We start from the raw sequence: 21,020 nt of genomic DNA, 5'->3' as shown, positions 1-21,020 counted from the left end.
AAGTCACTTGTCCTCTCTCTGCCTCTGTTTCCAATAAAAATAACACCTCCCTCACAGGGATGTTGTTAGGCTAAATTCATTAACATTTGCAAAGAGCTTTGGAGGTCATCAGAGAGGAGGTGCTGTTTCAAAGTAATATTGTTATAGTTATCTAGTTTCAGGTGGCATGAGTGTGTGCACACCCATTTGCCCGCCTTTGATCATTCAGCCATAAATGTGTTGCTGTTGATGATATTGTGTTGTCCTAGATCTATATGGCTGACCCTCTGTGGGCCCCGAGCCAAAACCCCATGAACTCAATGGAAAATCTCCCATCGACTTCAGTGGACTCTGGATCAGGCCCTACGGCCCAGACTTCAATGGGAGTTAGATGCCTCAATACCTTTGAGGATCTGGCCCTATGTGCTAGATTTCATTCCTCTTTCTCATACAAAATTAAGGCTATTCAGTGGGCAGTGTGGTCCAGTGGTTAGGGCACTGCTCTAGGAGTCAGGGGCCCTATCTGTCTACGGCACTTACATAGACCTCATTACCATGTATTACCATAGTATCTGAGCACCTCGCATGCTTTACTGTATTTAGTCTCACAATGCCCCAGGGAATTAAGGCACTGCTGTTAGCCCCATTTTACAGATGGGGACCTGAGGCACCAAGAAAATCACAGGAACAGTACTGTGATTCACAAAGCTGAGTTCAGCGCCTGGGCTCCCTATGCAATGAATGGGAAGAGACTGGTGTCTTAGAATACGATCCACATAAGCCAGCATGCTCAGTGGTTGCCTGCCTAAACCAGCCAATGGGGGACACTGATGTGCTACACCCCGCCCCTTTCTCAGAGATAAGTCCCTAAGTCCAGGCTCCAGGGAGGAGGAGCCTATCTCTGCTTAGCTATCCATGAACGGGAACCTGCTGCCTGGCTTAGGCGCCTACATAGTTTCTTGCAGGAATGAGGTAGCCGCCTGCCTCGCTCCACACAGAGGAGGTGGAGGTGTCCACATTATAACTTTCAGACCACGGATTAGAGCACAGTGGTTTAGACGTGGGGCACCCAGGTTCAATTCCCCCTTCTGTGGCAGAGCAGGGGAAGGATGGGAATTGGGGTCTCCCACCTCTCGGGAGAGTGCTCTAGCCACAGACTTATCAGATTGTCTAATGTGGAGCACTCTCAGTCTCTCCTGCTGAAGCTGTTCAGCTGTGGTTAAATAATGAAAGAGTGATTAGAGCAGAGGGACAGGATGCAGGGTCTCCTGCCCCTGGTGGGTGCCCAAACCACTGGCATATAAAAGAGTCATTCTCTCTTTTGCTGGCTCAATCATTCTTTGCTTGCTTTGTCCACAGTGGCAGACTTTCAACAGAGGATACTGGTGGAATCCCACACCAGACTATCCCAGAGCCTGCTGTTTAGAGAATTCTCCTGAGAGATGGGAATCCCCAGTTTCAATCCATTCACTCCATCTGCCAGGGAGGGGAGCACTGAACTTGGGTCTCCTATATCCAAGGTGAATACTCACCACCAGGCTAACTCTTATAAGGTGGGCTTCTCCTCCAGCTTTTGAATGGGACCTGATCCGGTGGGTGCCTATTGGATCAGGACCTGTGAGCGAGCCCTGAATATTGACTAATCCTCAGGTCAAAAGAGGTAACAGTAATAATTAATACCTGTTTCTTATTTAGCGCTTTTCATCTATAGACCTCAGTGGTTATAACAGATGCCTGAATTTCAGAGACCATTTGAAAAGGGGAAAGGTTACTCTCTTCCATTGTTGTGTGTCCTTGGTCTGATGCTAAAAACAGTTTTCTTTGTGAAATAGATATGATAGTTCCCATTACTTGTGATTGTAGGAAGGAGCTGTAGGATTTATGTATGCCGTACCATCAAAACAGCAGAAGGGTAACATGCTTTTTAGTTACAGAATGAAAGCCCTGCTTCCAGGAGCACTAGAGACAAGCCAGTGGAATCTGAATGCAACATAGTGAATATCGTATGCATGAAATTCTGATTAAATAAAGGGCAGACATTTGTGTATGCTGATAAAATGGGCCTTTATTTTCAATTATTTCATTATAGCTGAATTTTGGAGACATCTGTGTCTCCAAATGTACTGCAACAAAATATAGTTGCTTTGATATGCAGTGAAATTGAAAACTGTCTTGCAAGTGCTACAAAACAAAAACAGGCCACAAAGAGAAAGTGATAGCATTCAAGGCACCGAGGCTTTCAGAAGGGCCAGTTTCCTAATGCAGTGAGTGGAAGGGTGGTCGGCCTGCCAGCAGCTCAGTCATTCAGAAATGGACAAATACTTTCAAAATCTTGAGAATGAAAGGAAACGAGGGGAAATGGCTCCCTTGTTTTCTCTCCTTCTTGCTTTTCTCCCCTCTCTTATTTTCAGTTTCTCTTTAGAGTTTTCCTTGAAGGCTTTTATCATTCTTCCTCCTCTCTGGAGCCTGTTGTCCATCTCTCTGTCCATCACAGGCCTAACTCAGGTTGTTTTTTGGCTGTGAACTATGTTTCATATATTGGTATTTGTTTCTTAGCCTCTGGATCACCTAAATTTAGGGGGGAAATGTCACAACAGGGTTGGAAGAATACAGACCGTAAGGTAATTAATAAGAAAAGAAGGAATATGGAGTAATAACTCAATTCTGTTGTGCTTCTGTCCGAGCATGCATATAAAAAGTGCAAATCCTGCTCATGAGACATTCATGTTAGGCATTCTCTGCTACTGCTTTTCACCAGCCCCCACTTCTCTCTCTCTCTCTCTCTCACACACACACACACACACACACACACACACACACACACACACACACACACACACACACACACACACACACACACACACACACACACACACACACACACACACTCTGCCCAGTTCAGAGGGGATATAAATGGCTGGTGGCAGCAGGAAATGAATCCAGCAGGATGATGTAATGAACAATAAAATAAAGCAGGTGGAGCTATAAAATGAAGGTGGGGCTGTTTATTCTGACTCTTTCCTACACTCTCCTGTGGTTGTTTTTAACTCCAATAAAGAATTAGGGTATGTCTACACTCTAGCAGCTACAGCAGCACATCTATGAAGCTGCAGATGGGCCACCGTAGTGCTGTAGTGAAGATGCTTCCTATATCAAGGGAAGGGGTTTTGTCTGTCAGTGTAGGTAATCCACCTCTCCAAGAGGTGGTCGCTTAGCTGATAGTATAAATATTCCATTAACCTAGCTGCATCTACAGTGGGGTTTAGGTCGACCTGTCTCCCAGGGCATGAAATTTTTAACAGCCCTGAGTGAGATAGCTAAGTTGACCTAAGTTTTAGGTGTAGACCAGGCCATAGGCAAAATAAAATCCTCAGAGCTCCTTAATCACATAGGAATGTGTCACAGAGACATGTAATTGTTACCATCTCCAAGTCGAACAAGTAATAGGTAGCTTTTTATTACTTCCAAATCTCATCTAACATCAATATGCCTCAGAATAGCCTTAATAGCACTCCTACACCTCAGAGTCGAACAGCAGCAAGCCATTAACTGGGCTTTTTAGAGCAAAAAGGTCGTTTGGTGCTAATCATCCAAGGTGAAATCCTAACCATATTAGGGATCAAGGGAGTTTCATCAGTAACATCAACAAGGCCAGGATTTCACTCACCCCCAACATTTACCTGAGCAAATAGTGGCCTATCATGTCATGACATGCTATTGTGGAGGCACCAGAAGATTTGCAAAGGCCATCTCTGCAGGCAACAATGTCTTCATTGCTCAAAATCAATCCTTCTGATCTATATTTTCTTCCCTAGTATGGGAGAATACCAGTTGAGCTGGTGTCCCAGTAGAACTTTCATCCCTGGATAATGCTCTTCGTGGACAGCTTTTGGCCATCTATTTGACAACAACATCTATATCGTTGGTCTTGTGTTGGATGTTTCAAATGTGCTGTCCTCCCCACGTATCTGTGCTAGGATTTAAAGGTCAGTTGGCTGTGGAAGTTAAGAAGTAACCTTTTATCTTCTGCCAGTCCAAGTGACTCACAATGCAATCAAGATAGTAACAATAATAGATTCATAGAATTTAAAGTCAGGGACCATAAGATCATCAAGTCTATTCTCCTGTATAGCACAAGATATGGAGCTTTGCTGCCTGTAACCAAACAGAAAGGGCAGGAAGTAGACGTAGCATTTCTTCTCATTTTTGCTGAACAGATTTGAGAAGGAATCCTAGAATGAGGCTAATCCTAATTCACAGACTGCAGTTCAACAATATTTCCATGAGTGAAATGATCCCAACTTGAATACCAGACCTTTGGCAACTTGGCACTGCAAGAGACATAGACAGCTATCACTCACAAAAGTAATTGTCAAGAATTTTGTCCCTTCTATCCACTAGTGTTGAATCTGGGCATGTCATTAGATAGCAGGTGATATCATAATCCCACAGAGGACCAGGCTCAAGTCAAGATTAGCAAAGAAACTTGTTTTCATCAGGGTCCAGACATTAATAGACGATCATGTCTGATTTTGCTGGTTTCAAATGTGCACCCTCAGCAGCAGGTCTAACGGCACAAGGCATGTTTTTAATCCAGAAGACTTTGAAAAATGGCAGTTATTACAACCTGTAATTTCATTTTCACATTTATTCCTTTCTTTAAGCAACAAATAACCAACACCTACATGAGTGAGAGATGTTAAAATGTTCTCATTTGGAGGAGTTTTGCCATTAAATTCAATGTAGTCAAGATTAGCCTTGAGTGCATTTTGACTATGCAGCTTGTCTGCTTTGCTTTCCTGAGAATCTTTTTTTTTAAAGGGTCCATGAAAAAACATGTTTCAAAAGAAACACATACAAATAAACACTAATACTTGCAGGATAAATCCAAACCGTAGATGCTGCATGCTCCTTTCATTATCAGACAAAGGTCAGGATGGGTTCACAAGTGTAAAACATTCACGTGAATTATAAGATTGCCGCTTGGTTTTCTTTCAAGTTTGTAGTCTGGAAACAGATGGTGGCTGTAGCATTTATGACAGCACAAGTTCCTGCAAGTCTCTCCGTTTCTCTCTCTCTCTCCTCAAAATGCAGCTGCAAGGAAAGTTATGGAAAATCACATTAACAGTCTGCTCCGCCACACATTCCCCCAGACCCACCAACCTCAGCCAGATGGACCCAGCTACCTTTGGTACCTTCTATAGGAGCAAGGAGGCTTTTCTGAGTCCGTCCCTGGTCCTGAGCAGTTGTCATTGACTGGCTTGTTAAAATGGCTAGTTAAAAATAAGTGGCTTGTTACACTTGTTACAACCTTAAGAAAGGACAGGGTTTTTTCCTCAAGAGGTCAGGCACCTAAGGCCATAATGGACACCATCTGACCTAAAGTATCAACCATGAAATACACATACAGAGAAGAGATCGATAAAGTGCTTTAGCTAATCGTTTATCATTATTACTTATGCAGCAAATCCAGGTGAATATAAGGTGAATATAAAGACAAGGGGTGATGTTTTCAAAAGCATCTAAATCACTTAGGAGCCTGAGCTCCATTTTCAAGCTTGCCAGAGGCACTCAGAAGCCGGATTCCTATTGACCTTCAACACGACCAGAATTGTAAAGATATTTAAAGATGCAGATAGGAATCTAGTGGGATTTTGAAGAGCACCGAGGTACTTCTGAGCCTTAAAAACCAAAGTTACTTTTTGCAAATGAGACTTAGGTGCTTCCAAAAATTTTACCCAAGATTCCTATCTTCAGGGACTTCATCTAACATTAGACTGAAAACACAATGAAAGTTCAACAGACCATGACAGGGGTGGATGGAGTGGGCAGGACAGTGGTAAAACAAACTGAGGGAACTATGGCTCTTTCAGAGGGCTGACAGTGGGAAATATTAAAGTTTCATGGGTAGTACCTGAAACTTTAGAGCTTTAAAATGATACATTCAATGAAGTATTTCGATGAAAAACAACTGCTGCTCACCATTCTTTTGGTCACATTTCCCAACTTACTTTGTTTTTGAAGGGAGTAGCCATTTGATTTATAGATGGCATCATCATTATTATTATTTATTATTTGTTTATATTACAGTAGCACCTATAGCTTCCAAGGCAGCATCCCATTGTGCTAGCTGCTATACATACACCTAGTAAGAGACAGTCACTGACCCATAAATAGACAAGAGATAGAAATGGGGAGGGAAGAAGTGTTATTTGTGTCCATTTTATAGATAGGGAACTGAGGCACAGATTGCTTAAGTGACTTTCCCAGGTCGCCCAAGAAGCCTGAGGCACAACCAGAAGCTGAATCCAGTTCTCTGGAGTCCCAGTCCATTGCATTAAACACAAGACTATCCTTCATCTGTTGACAGATACTGAATTGACAGCTCTGAAGACTGAAGTTCATTAGTCACAGAACAGATGCGAGAAGGCTGCAACTGTAAACACTTCAAGGCTTCCCGCTTAATGTGACTCAGCCCTGATGCAGAGGATAAGGGCTTGTGGTTAGAGCGCTGCAAATCTGCAGCTATCCACTTTATATCTGCGGACCATGTTTGCAGATCGCAGATGGATGCAGATCCAAATTTTATATCTAGAGCCTGCAAATCTATGGCTATCCACTCTATATCTGCAGACCATGTTTGCGGATCAGATGTGGATACAAATTTTGTATCTGCGCAGGGCTCTACTTGTGGTCACAGGGTTTTCTAATCTCTAGATCCATTCAGTCATAGACTTTGCTGGTGAAACTGGCAGCAAAGGTGCTAGTGTTTGATAATTACAAAGGTGTTTTGGGGCGGGAGCTACAATTATCTTCTAGCTAGCTATCTCATCATCACCGTAATATCTAAACAAACAAAAATCACTCAGACCTTTCTTTAAAGCCCAGAATATGTAATTTTTGCTTTTGGAACCCTCCTCTTGAACAATTCATTAATATCCTATAGAACAATGTATTCTCTTTAACTAATGAGCTATAAAGTATGTGAGAAGTTTCCACCTCAGGTTTTAGCTTTTCCTGCTTTATAGACCCAGCTTGAAAATTCTTTTGAAGTCTTTGTAAGGATTCTTCATCCTTGCTAGTTCTGCAAAATATAAGATCAGTGTTGGCAACTGTTTTCTTAATTAAATTATAGAAAGCAATTTAAGATGATATGATCAGGTTAATTTCCCACCTATTAAAATGTGTGTTATTTTTACACTCACTGCAATAAAGAAACATGCCAAGAAAAACAAAGTAGGAAGTCTTAGGTGGGGCTTGGAAAGGCCAACATTGCTATATGCTTTATGTTGCAGCCCAGCTCACTGATATTAGGCCACTAAGTGGTTATGCATTCACCAGACACCATAGGATAGATTTTCAAAAGGTTACACGCCCACTTGCATATTGAGCATCGGCCTGTGCATGCACAAAAGGAGAATATTAAGCACACATGGTATTATCAAAGCAGGCTCCTTATGGACCCAGTCCAGCAAGATGCTTAAGACCATGCCTAACTTCAAGCAAATGAGTACTTCAGAGGGACTACCCACATGCGTAAAATTAGGCTTTTGATTACGTACCTTGCTGAATCGCAGCCTACGTGTATCTACATAGCCAAGAAGCAACTTTTGCACCCACTAGACTCCAGGTATGCAATTAGATTAGTGAACGCCACTTGGCTGCTGTCCACGTCTGTGGTGTTCTGAAACCAAAGTTAGCTACACACTCCTAGTTTTGGGATTTCAGTGTGGACAGCTGTGCTCCTTGTTGCAAAGAGGCATTGACTGTTGGGTTACGCTTTTCTAAAGCACATGCAAGAGACATGTATTTGTGTGTATCATTGAACATGTATTGAAAATATTGTTTAAAAAGGTGACATTTGCAACAGCTACGATATACTGAAAAGGTATGAATGGCACATAGGGCATATCGACTATCTATGATTCATTACGTAAATTACATCAGTAATTTGTTATACCTATGGAAAACAGATGTCATCAAGACAGAATTCATATTCTGACGATCTATTTTAATGGGTTTCCCAATCTCAGGAAAACCTATGACAAAACTCCAATTTATTTTGATGTGGGTAGGACTAGGCCACATACGGGGCTTGATTCTCAGCTGCTGTCATAAGCATGTGCAAATGCTCCCAACACATGCTGCTTTCACCTGAAAGTGAAGCCTTGGAGGGAGTCACCTTTAGCGGGAACATGGTATGGGCCCAGTACTGCAAGCTGGAGGCAAGGGCCCACTCTCACAGAGCAGCTTGTAGGATCAGAATCTGTATCTGCACTGCTGCTTTCCTGGAGGGGGCGGGGGTTGCGAAGAGAGGCCAGCTTTAGGCTCCAGTCCCCTAAAGGAAGTGGTGAGAAGGGCTTTAAGTTTGCACTTGGACTTGGACCGAGCCTGCCAATTCATGTGAATAGTTGAATAGTTCCACTGAAATCAATACAACGTTCATTTTATTGTAAGCCTCTTGGGATGGAGCATGTTATTTTTCTTCTGTATTTGTACAGCACCTAGCACAATAGGGTCCTGGTCCGTGGCTAGCACTGCTAGGTAATAGAAATTAATAATAATAACAGGCATGAAATGAAGTATGTGTGTGTCATTCTAAAATATGAATCCAGGTTGTGTGTGGATGGACACATGCATGCAAACGAACCATTTTGCACATGCATACGGTTTTTAATGAAAGTCTGGCCCTGTGAATTTTTCTCACTCCCAGGCATGATATGTACATAGCTTCACAGGCTAAATCATATAAAGTGTGGAAGCATGTTATATGGAATCATAGGACTGGAAGGGACCCCGACAGATCATCTAGTTCAATCCCATGGCAGGACTAAGTAATAGCTAGACTATCCCTGACAGGTGTTTGTCTAACCGGCTCTTAAAAATCTCCAAAGATGGAGATTACACAACTTCCCTAAGCAATTTATTCTGGTGCTTAACTACCCTGAGAGTTAGGATGTTTTTCCTAATATCTAACCTAAACCTCTCTTGCTGTAATTTAAGCCTATTGCTTCTTTTCCAATCCTCAGAGGGTAAGAAGAACAATTTTTCTCCCTCCTCCTTGTAACAACCTTTTATGCACTTGAAATCTGTTATGTCCCCTCTCAGTCTTCTCTTCTCCAGACTAAACAAACCCAATTTTTTCAATCTTCCCTCATAAGTCATGTTTTCTAGACCTTTAATCATTTTTCTTGCTCTTCTCTGGACTTTCTTTCTCCAATTTGTCCACATCTTTCCTGATATGTGGCACCTAGAACTGGACACAATACTCCAGCTGAGGCCATATCAGCGTGGAGTAAAGTGGAAGAATTACTTCTCATGTCTTACTCACAATGGTCCTGCTAATTCATCCCAGAATGATGTTCGCTTTTTTTGCAACAGTATTACATTGTTGACTCATTTTTAGCTTGTGATTCACTATGACCCCCAGATCCCTTTCCACAGTACTCCTTCCTAGGCAGTTATTTCCCATTTTGTATGTGTGCAACTGATTGTTCCTTCCTTAGTGGAGTATTTTGCATTTCTCCTTATTGAAATTCATCCTATTTATTTCAGACCATTTCTCCAGTTTGTCCAGATCATTTTGAATTTTAACCCTATCCTCCATAGCACTTGCAATCCCTCCCAGCTTGGTATTGTCCGCAGTACTGTCTCTGCCATATGTTAAATACAAATATATTTAATCAGTGAGGATGCCACATTTGATAGGTCAGTAGGCTGTTGTAAGCACGTAGCTATAACAGTGGTAAGTTGGGTATGTAATAATGACTTTTCATGTTACTGCTGGGAATCAACTTGACTGAAGAGCAGAGACTACACTACAGCCTGTCTTCTCCAACATTTACATTGTCTTAAGTAGGGCCACGATTGGTCTCCATTGCACACGCACAGGCTGTGAATGTCAAAACCATCTGGGACTTTTAAATCCCACTAAAATGAATGGGAACTGGATGTCCAAATCCTCTGGAAATCTCAGCCAGAAGCATCCACAGATTCTGGATGAGCTTTGCTGCAGGATGGGGTGTTCTGAACGCCCGCAACTGCCATTGACGTCAAAGACCGCCTCCAAGTTCGAATGTGACTTGCATGAGAGATAAGCCCCTCAGCCCCACACAGAAGCCAGCTGTACATGAATAAACTCTTGCTACACGTGGTGGAACAAAAGATGCATAGAGTTTACTACTGCTACCCCAGCAAGCAAACGGACCAGTTTTAACGAGTAATTCTATCCACTGATCATCAAGGCAAAGTCTGATAATGAATACTTGGCATTTTTAACAGGTCAGAGGCCTCGCTAAACAAAGTTGTTGGGTTCTGTTTTGTAATAATCCGGATGTGAAATGTACTATCGGTCTCATAACATGCGAATTCCAGGGGGGATGAGTCTCTGTGGGAAATGGCCTCTTCTGATTAAGTTATTTTAGCTGCTCCGGGAATAGAATCTATTTTTACAGCAATCCTAGTAGCAAAAAATGAAATCATTATCTGAATCATTTCAAGAGTATTACACTCTTTGGGCCCAATCCTCAGGGTGCATAAACCTCATCTCCATTGAAGTCAGTGGAGCTATGTCAATTTACTCCAGTTTAGGATTTGGCCCTTTATATGGTTGATCAGTGACAAGAACATCCAGTATCTTTAAGCTAAGGAGTGTCCCAATTTCAGAACTTTCAAAGTCCATCCCAGCCCTGATATATATTGATAAGTGAAGTATTCAAGAATTATGGTCTGTGAACGATGATCATTAACTGCTAAGAAGCTCTAAACATTAACACATTCTACAAACAGCTACTTTCTGGCCACTGAATGATCATTAGATATACTGTATTTTCCAAACGGATTCTTTTCCAGCTGCTAAATGTACAAAGGGACAGATTTTCAAAGGTATTTAGATATCTAAAGATGTAAGTAGACGCCTAGCAGGATTTTCAAATGTACCTAGATGCCTACTTCCTATTGATTTCAAATGCCTAGATGCTTTTGAAAAATCCCACTAGTCACCTATCTACACCTTTGAAAATTTGGTCCTAAAAGCTTGCCTACTTTTTCCAAAGTGACTACTGATATTGGAGGCCTTGCTTTTTGAATGTCCAACTTGAGACACCTTAAAGGGAACAGATTTCTAAGGACAGGAACTCAGCCCTTTCTGAAAATTGAGCCTCTTGTGGTGTCTCTAGTTTAGCATCTCAAAATTGAGGCACCCAAAATCACTAGTCACTTGAAGATTTAGGCGTCTAGATATTTCATATTTTCCAGAGCTTAAAAAGGGCACATTTATTGACATGTCTGTTTTGTCATATTTATTTTTTATTTGAGATCATTAAGGAAAGTTTGTGTGACCAAAGGTTAATCCATTCAGAAAGCTCTAGACATCTGAAAACCAAACTAACCAAGATTCAGTTGCCTGCTAATGAATGGAACACAACTAATGACTTGTTTCCCCTGTATTTATACTCAGGGCATATCTACTTACTGAAGACCCACTAAATCGACCGCAGATCATTCTTCCATCAATTCCGGTACTCCACCGGAACGAGAAGCATAAGGTAAATCGATGGGAGAGTATCTCCAACACAGTGTAGACACTGCAGAAAGTCGACCTAGGATACATCAACTCCAGCTACATTATTCACATAGCTGGAGTTGTGTAACTTCGGTCGACTTACCCCCATGGTGCAGACAAGGCCTTAGACTAAGACTAGAAGAAATAGCCTTAGTAAGAAAGAGACATGAGGTGAAATCCTGGCTCCACTGAAGTGAATGGCAAAATTCTCATTAACTTCAGGAAGGCCAGGACTTTGTGCCTGGTCTAGTAGCCTTCTTACAGGAGTAGGAGCCAGGACTTCTTGAGTTCTGCCCCCAGTTCTGTCACTAACTTCCTTCAGTGACCTTGGAAGACACTTAATTTTCCTGTCTCACCTTCAGTACCTATAAAAAGGAGATAATACCTGCCTACTACATTTTAGGATTAATTAATCAGTAAAAAATTGTAAGCTGTTAGGTAGCATTGCTACTACAAGGCTCATGAGATGAAATCCTATGTGGAAAACTGACAGAGAGGAATAGTGTTGCTAATGCTTTTCTCATTTTACAGAGCAGCATGTGTCCATAAATGTACGATACACAGGCTGTTTTGCATAGTAACAAGCAGCAATGCATGTGAATTATACATTAATGAATCAATAATAAAAGGGAAAAAAAAACACAAAATTTTTTGGGCAAGTGGCGATGGAACACAACATAACCATAGAGACATTATGCAAGGAAAATAAGTCACTTCATCCTATGAGTTGTCCTTTTAATTTACAACTGATTGAATAGTCCCCTTAAATACTGTAGCAATTCAAGGCGACACAGCCATATCCTTCCATGTGTATCATGATGATTCGGAGCTAGTTATATACATAGTTTACACAAATTTCTTTTCCTTACAAATCAAATAATTAGAGCTGAGTAAGGGGACAGATAAAATTTCACAATTTAAAAAAAAAACTTTTGCGCAAAATTTCTGTCCCATCCGATATGTTTGGCTTTAATGGACACACTAATACACGTTAGATAGCTGGATATATTTTAAATTTGACAATGCTTATCTTAGCCTTAACTTTTTCATCCGGAGCTGATTTTTTTCTCTCAAATTTGGCTTAGCTATAGAATATCCTATGCTTTCAAATGTCATGCTTTAGGTGTATAAGCAATAATCACTTTAAATGCCATCACTGCAGATGTTAAGATGGTTGTATGTACAGCAAGGGATAGAAACTATTTTTTTAAAAGCATGTCAAACACTGTGGGGAGGTCTCACAGATTTCTCTTATTGAAGATGCTCTTATTTTCTCTCTCTTGTTACTCCATATCTGGCATTATTTAATTTACAACATACCTCAATACATAAAGGGTACAAAGGGCTCAATCCTGGAATTGGTGTGGTCCCGATTCACACCTATTCCAGACGAGCACTAAAGCACGACCTTAGCCTTATCTGAAGCCAATGGGACGCAAGTACATGCTCAAAGTTACGTACATGCTTAAGTGTTGTGTTGAATAGATATGGATTTATGCATATGCTTAAGTGTTTTCCCAAACTAGGCCTGTGTAAGGAATTCATGATTGGAGCCACAGTAGAAAGGGATTTCTTAAGGAGGATACCAACCTCTATACAGGGAATGCATGACTAAGAGCTGGGGGAAAGTGCCTACTACTGTCTACTAAATCTTTGTGAATTCCCATAAAATCTGATTCTACAGTTGCTGAACCTGCATTTGTTCCACTTGGGTAATTCCCCTTGATGTCATGGAAGGCTGAGTACTTAGATGGGCAGGAAATGACTAGCCGATGATAGCATAACAGACTGTGTACATTTGCATGGGCAGAGAGCTGGATTTTCATCGGTCACTACAGTATTTAACCTTAAGGATGACAGGGTTCATTTTTGGCAAGGAACGCTGGCCATGTGGTTTAGAGCATTGGATGGGGAAACTGATCTGGTCTGAGGGTGAGTCATCACTACAAAGTGAAGATGTGATTGTAGAACAGGCAGGCATATCGATGCTAGCTTCAATCAAGCTAACATGAATAACAACAGTAGTGCAGATGTGGCAGCAAGGGCTAGCCACAGGAGTTCAAGCCCTCCAGGGACTCTAGGTACGTACTCAGGGTGCTATCCCGTGCTGTAGCCCACGTAGCCACATCTACACTGCTATTATCCATGCTAGCTAGAATTAAAGCTAGCATGGGCGTGCTTACCTGTGCTACAAAGACACTGTCACTTGCAGTGATGACCCACCCTGAGGTTGTGCTGTAGACTTGCTGGGTGACTTTGTACCAGTTGCTTCTCTGTGCCTCCGTCTCCCCTAAAATAGGATAATAAAAGTTCTTTATGTCACTGAGATGTAGCAAGAGGAAATCATGAACAAGTGTGAGGCACTCAGACACCATAGTGAAGAGTAGCATAGAAAAGCCCTTGAATAAATAATACATTCTTGCTACAAACGTGTGGACAGCACAGCTACCAGTTAAAAAAGATATCAGAGCATAGGGAGAGATGAATTATTGGGCCTCTTTCTCTCCCTCTCCCAATTCCTTGAACTGAATCTTTGCTGAGAACTGAAAAAATTGCTTCCTTCCCCCAATCCTCTAATTTTTCATTTCGATACGACTGTTGTGCTTCTGGGATCAGCTAGGACCAGGAGCAGAAATGCCAAAAAAATGGTTTGCCTTGACTGGAAATATGAAACCCAACATACTTTTTTTAAAGAAAGACTTCCAGCCTAAGATGGAGTGGGGGTCAGATAAACATCCAGGATGGGATTTTCAAAGCCACGTAGCCCTAACTGGAGCCCTAACTGCTGTTAATTACCAAGAGGAATTGAGCATCCAAATCTCTGAGGCAGCTTTGAAAATCCCACCCTCATGCTTTTGGTTCCTTATCCAAACTGAACTACAGGAGGGGGCCATCTGGTCTCAGCTACAGCAAAGTAAATGTGGCATCTCTTCAATGGCGTTATTCCAGTTTTACACTGGTGTAAATGGAATCAGAATTTGGCTGCAACATGGAACTCTTTGTTGAGACAGTTTTTCCTAATGCTAAGCAGGTGAAAACATCCCTCTTTTTCTCCCATACATATGTAACTATGGAACAGAGCACTGGTTTAAAGGCATGTGCAATGAGGTGTCTGTTACGAGGCCTGGCTCTTTAAAGCTCAAAGCTATAGTCTGAGGGCACCTGAGTAGCAGCAATCATGTGAACTACAGGAAACCAGGTATAAGGCTATTCTCCTAGGTGGGGATAACAGACAGGAGAGATCCAGAGTTTGGGTAAGAATCTGTGAGGGATGCTTTCTTGGATCTCATGCATGGCCTGACAGAGTCCCAGGGAATTGGGATTCCCTAGGGTAGTCAGGAGGAGAGCTAATGGAATAGAGTGCAGTAGGGATTGTACTGCAAAGCCTAGAAGGAAAACTGCTGCGTTTCATGTAGCAGAGAGACTACTGAAGCCAAACTGAGGAACGATGGATTATCAAGGGGGCCCGTGTTCCAAGAGGGGAGAGAGGACTCCGCTCAAAGGGACAGAAGGAATGGACTTATTTGTGAACCAACTGCTGCCCCAAAGGAGCAATTGCTCATATTAATTGTGCAAGTCTAATAAACCAGACCGCAGGTGGGGATGTTACGTGAACCAAATCGGGTGGAGTGGGGTTGGCTGCATTCAGCAGGCAGCAAAGAAGGGGGAAACTGAGATAGCAAGCAGGTGACACAGGGGTTAAGATAACCCTGTTAAAATTGATTTCACTCACAAAAGCAGGAGAAGGGCAACTGAGGAAAGAGGAAGCACAGCAGCAGAATACTGTATTAAAACACAGAATCAGTGACTGTAGCCAAAATTATGCTGGAATTACATTTTCTGGCCAATGCCTTCCTATCATGCACTTTAACCAGAAAAGACTGCAAACAGGATGACTATCAGACCAGTTTCCTACAGCCGGTGATGACTGGAGGTATTAGCGGTGTCAAATAAAAACATCTGATCCTGAAATCACTGAAGTACTCAAGCACCAGAGCTGTGACATTTTAGACTGAGAATTACAAAAAAAAAAAAAAAAAAGACATGATTTTCAGATAAGAATGATTTTTCCTACTGCTTCATTACACCTTCTGTAATTCTCTACCTCCCAGAAAAGCAAAACTACAGGCCATCAGTCAGATACCTCCTGGTTCCCAGGTGCCTGAACCTGTTTCTTTGACACTCCGAATGTTACAATTTAAACGTAAAAAAAACATGGCTTCCTGTTTCTCTGACAATATCATAAACAACTTCCTCCTGTATTGATACTGGAAGCAGAGATAAGACACCACTGCACAATGTTTGTGAATGCACAGAAAACTGTTTAATTTACAGCCACAATGGTGAAACAAACCATTGCAAAGCATGGAAATTCAAAGTTAAGCCTGACACTCTTTTTCAAACTCACCTATGGTGCTTAAAGTGTTGGAACATGATGTTACTTTAACCATACGCAATTATCTGTGATCCTTGCAAGACCTGAGACCAAAGGGGATGAGTAAAGGGTAGAGGACCAGACCTTCAAGTGGTGTAAATTGGCATAACTCCATTGAAGTCAGTGGAGCTGTTGATTTACGTGAACTGAGGATCTGGCCCTCAAAATGCCCAACTTAACTTTGAATTACTGTCCCTTGTTTATGCTATTTTGAGTCACAAGCCTTAATGTTACTGTTCCTCCTGGTTATATTTGTTTTATCACAGAAATAGATGAGGACTGATTCAACAGACAGTAATGCTGGAAATGCTTGCAGATAGAATTTCAACTGGAATAGAATCAATGGCACAAATTACAACATTCAGCAATATTTTAAAGACTGTGGTCCAGATCCTCAGCTGATGTAAACTGAAGTCAATAGAGCTTGTCAGTTTACACCAGCTGAGAATCTGGCCCTAAGACTTTGATGATTGCTGCTGTGAACCATGTAAACAGTGGGTTTTAAAATAAAGACTTTGTATGCTTCTAATACCTGGTAACAAATGAATTACGGATTTCAAATCTCAGACAAATAATTACCAGAAAGTTCTTCATTCAGTCTTCATTCTCTCCTCCTTTCAAACTTGGCATAATAGATTTCTATGTTGGCACCGAGAAAATGCATGCCTGTTACTTGCATTTTCATCAAGATTAAATATACTTAGGTGGTGTAAACACACAGCGCCATTATAATCGATGGGGCTACACCAAATTAAACTGTCTGAAGATCTGGCCCAGGTAAGTGATTTAAATTAATCCCTATTGTGCCAGTGCAACCTTAGTTGAAAAATTCACTCATGCATTATTCCACTTAAGTGACTTTGGCATCCCTTCAAACGTGCACAATGTCTGAGTGGGCCACATAATATTTTTCATCTACATGATTTTAATAGCGATATATGAATTCTTTTTTCATTAGCTATTTTAGATAACCACCCCCAAAAGAAAAAAAAAACAAACAAAACTGAGCAACACTATTGACATCCCACCGAAACATAAATATATAAATTACAATTTATACACTTTTCTTTTAAACGCAGACACATACATTCACGGGCATAACACTGTGAACAGTACACTTAGTGAGGAACAAGCACAGATAGTTTTAGTAAATGTATTTCCAGTTTTGGTGCTAAATGTAATACACTGGGAAGATGATCGCAAATGGGATAGTGACTAATTCTATCCCTGCATTAGCAGTTGAAACCAATGCCTGTTCATTAAAATTGCTTTGTTCGGTTGAAATTGGACATAGCTATAGTGGGGGAGGGGATGTGTTAACAAAATCTCTCCTTTTTTTGTTACATCTTAAAGCTCTGGAGTTCACTCACATTTGAGACTTTTAATTCAGGGTGGACACATTATCCTCAAGACTTGCTCTTTTGTCATGATGTACAAAGGAGAGAGAAATCTTTCAGTGGTTTGAGCACTGGCCTGCTAAACCCAGCGTTGTGAGTTCAAGCCTTGAGGGGGCCATTTAGGGATCCTGGGCAAAAATCTGTCTGGGGATGGTCCTGCTTTGGGCAGGGGGTTAGACTAGATGACCTCCTGAGGTCCCTTCCAACCCTGATATTCTATGACTGAGACACAAAGGTGACAAACTGGCCCCTAGAACAGATTCATCTGACAGCAAGAGAAGCCTTATTGGAGATGTTTCATAAAGAAAAGAACCCAGTAGTTTATTTTACATGTCCAATGTGATAATCCAAATACTGTAACACAAAGGGCATATCATCTAAACCACCAGGCTGGGGCAGTTATTTTGGCTAACAGGGTAGCCATGATCTATATGGCACAGGCCTACATTTCCAAAGCAGCAGACAAGAATTAGGCATGTGGCTCCCATTACAGTCCCTGGAGGAGCTGAACAATTAAATTCCTAGGCACTTTGAAAATGTAGGAGTTGGTGCCTGAGTATCTTATCTGCCCTGCTATACCTAAAATATATTTTGAAGTTATTTGGGCTATTCAACTACAAAAATATGACCACAAAATGCTTTTTTTTTCTTTTCTTTTTTGTTTTTTGTTCAAGAAAACATAGCAGGCTTTCTTAGGTATATAAAACTGTTAATTTTAGATAAAAATACAAACTTCACCTTTACAAAACACATATTTCTGTTGAATACACATAAAGCATAACATTTTACCAAAAATAAAGAATTTTAGGTTTTGTTCAACTATTTGCAGCAAGGGCTTTCCCATGCCACAATGACATTGTACAATGCGGATACAAGAATTTGTACATTTCACATAGCGCCAACATGTGAAATAAAAGTATTTGTATACCGATAAGAATGGCAGATTGCTAACACAATATCACTATTAGGCAACTGGCATAAGTCTCAAAGAAAAAAAAGGATATTTGCGTGGATATCCTATGATTTGTTTATACACATCAGGTTTTTTTAAATGCTTTAAATTACGGGGGAGGTTGGGAGACATAAACCAAGAAACGTCTAGAAAATTATGCATAGGTATACCATTTTTATTTTAATATATCTCATTAGTTTGCATCCCACTAGGAGAAATACCATAATGTTTGTGTTCTGCTTACTGTTACACCAGTCTTCTATATGTGTTACTGATAAATGTAGTCCAAGAGATAATAAAAAGCTAGGCAAAGAGTAAAAAGAAAGCTTAATAATCACTTTATGGTGTAAAAAAAATCCATTTAAGGCTCCCCAGAAGGTATTCTTTTTTTGTATAGACTTTAAAACACCACCAAGCAAGGATGTACTGTTTCTATAGTGTTTGCGTGGCATTTGATCATTTGATACATTCCTGCTTTTTTGTGCCTGAAGTCCATTTGTGTCCATCCATCTTCTTCAAGAAAGCAGGCACATTTCTTGACATAAAGCACCATTGACTGCTCTGACAGAAATCCACTATTCACTTAAGATTTTTGTCTTTTTTCTTCTTCTTCCTCTTTTATTTTTTGTTTTGTACTTTTGGTATCCTCCATTCATTCAACTGTCTTACTTATTTTCTTTGTTTGTTTTGTTGTTTTGTGGTTTTTTGGACAGGGAAGCTTCCTATTGTTTCACAGAGTGCTACAATACTTGCTTTGATGTCACATTAAACAAATGTACATTGTCTCTTTGTTCTCATTAAGTGTTCTTTTCAGCCAGTTTTTTTCACATAGGAGAACAAATAAAGTATACAGTCAATAAAGCACCATACATAGTAGGTTCAGGAATGTAACAAACCATGTACATCCATGTCCCAGAGAGAAGTTCTTTTTTTTTCTAGCTTATTTCACCTTACATCTGCAGGAGAGAAAAAAGATATAATAACTCCATGATTAGAATCACAGGACCTTTCCTCTGAGATGTCTTTAAAAAAAAACTATTCTGCATGAAATTCACTAACCTGGGACAAGAAGTTCTAAATGCTGTTTTGATTGAGTTTACATGCTGACTTTTAAAGTTGAATTTTACAAAATCTTTGCTTCTATCATACTACTCCCAATAAATACCTGTTAATCTGAAACAGGATATCAAGTTTAGCATTCTTTCAAAAAGATACATCCATATAAATGAAATCTGACATTGGGAGTTCACGTGCAAAAAAGTAAAAAAAAAGAAAAAAAAAGTGCTTGAATTATTAAATTCCCCATCATCCAGCAGTTGGATACATTTACTGCAAATTCAAATTAAATCCCACTCAGAACACTAGAATCATCTGCAACTGTTGCAGCTCATATGACTTCAGATATTTTAGAAATATAAAATCAGTATTTAATTTTGAAATTTTACAGCTGTCACATCAAACTTCGCTACTGTGCTGATCAAGCCATTCTTTTGTATTGAGGGCTTTCTTGTTTTGTTTTTTTCCTACAATGTAAACCTTATAAATTTTGATGACATCCTATTTTTGCATCCTATTCTTCCTCTGAAAGCCCCCAGACCAATGGAGGTTCTTAGCTCTCTGACACAGGGCCTTGTTACAGAAGAACAGGTGTCCTCTTGTTTTGTAAATTATGCAGTGATTCCGATAATTTCAGATGCATATTTAATCAGTCCCCAGTTCGGGCCAAAAAATGTTTGATGGTCATGCATGTAATAAGATTTACTATACACATTCTATGCTTTCACAGCCGACTGCTTGGAACATAAACCATTTGTAACCTGGCAATTCATTCATGCATTATTATGGGATGCTTAGACTTCAGAAATCAATAATGAAACAAAAAGCAGAGGAAATGGAACTTGAGATTTCCAAGAAGCTTAAATATTAGCTCCCTCAATAAATAAATAAATAAAATGCAAGAGGAGGAAGTAGCTGAAGAATGTAAGATGCTTATGATGATGTGTAGCTTAAAGGGAAAATACCAAGCAGGTAGAATTATCAAAGCCAATCACGTCTAATCTCTTTGCAGCCTTGAGGTAGCAAGTGTCAAGATTTTGAACAGTGATTAAGCTGGAGTGATGATATTTGATTACATTTTCCATTACTTGTGCCATTAGGGTGTTCAGCATATAGGTCCTACCTGATTAGCAAATAGTTCCAGTAGTTTTTATGTTGGTTTTAACCTTTTTCGTTTCCGTTTTTTACCTGTTTCCCTAGGCCTTCCTGTTAACATAAGGGTAGGCTGGTAAAAAGCCCTAAGATAATGCATTTTGTTGAAAACTGAAGTAACACTCAAGTTGTTATCTCTCACAGAATACTCACAATCTTTTGCATTACAGGTATTTCTTTATAACTTCCAATTTTGAAATAATGTTTGCATAAGTAGAGTAATTATATAAAAGCAAAGGTCCAGTAACCCAAGATCGTGCTGCTGGTGATTGATCTGCCTTGTAACTACTGTTAGCATATTGTATTCAACATTTGCCTTCTGTCCCTGTAGTTTAGTTATTTTAAACTTGCCATCCATAACATTTTCTCCCCTATAACTATGGATATGAATCATTTTCTTCTGCCATTCTGATCATTTCCTTCATACGCCTGATTCTGAACTGACATCCCATTTTTCTCACATACGCACAAGCTTTTCATCTTGAA

General features: G+C 40.4%; 1 protein-coding gene across 4 annotated transcripts in view; it reads right to left on the bottom strand.

The window, feature by feature from the left end:
- Nucleotides 1–18,917: 18,917 nt before the first annotated feature.
- Nucleotides 18,918–21,020, bottom strand: part of PDGFA (platelet derived growth factor subunit A) — a 28,109-nt gene continuing 26,006 nt past the window's right edge. Inside the window, exons 6-8 of one of the 4 annotated variants that reach the window (XR_007776116.1) lie at nt 20,506–20,588; nt 19,386–19,499; nt 18,918–19,282 (exon numbers count right to left, since the gene is read on the bottom strand). Coding sequence is in view for 2 of the 4 variants with exons in the window: in XM_050966268.1 (XP_050822225.1) it covers nt 20,533–20,588 (56 nt within the window). In the remaining 2 variants the exon portion in view is untranslated. The remainder of the gene's footprint in view (nt 19,283–19,385; nt 19,500–20,505; nt 20,589–21,020) is intronic. The other 3 variants (XR_007776117.1, XM_050966268.1, XM_050966269.1) reach the window with 3 other exon arrangements.

Source organism: Gopherus flavomarginatus, chromosome 9 (genome assembly GCF_025201925.1).
Source record: "Gopherus flavomarginatus isolate rGopFla2 chromosome 9, rGopFla2.mat.asm, whole genome shotgun sequence".
In the NCBI taxonomy this organism is placed as follows: Eukaryota; Metazoa; Chordata; order Testudines; family Testudinidae; genus Gopherus; species Gopherus flavomarginatus.
Note: the sequence above shows the minus strand (reverse complement) of the source record. Positions and strands in the feature narration are given on the sequence as shown.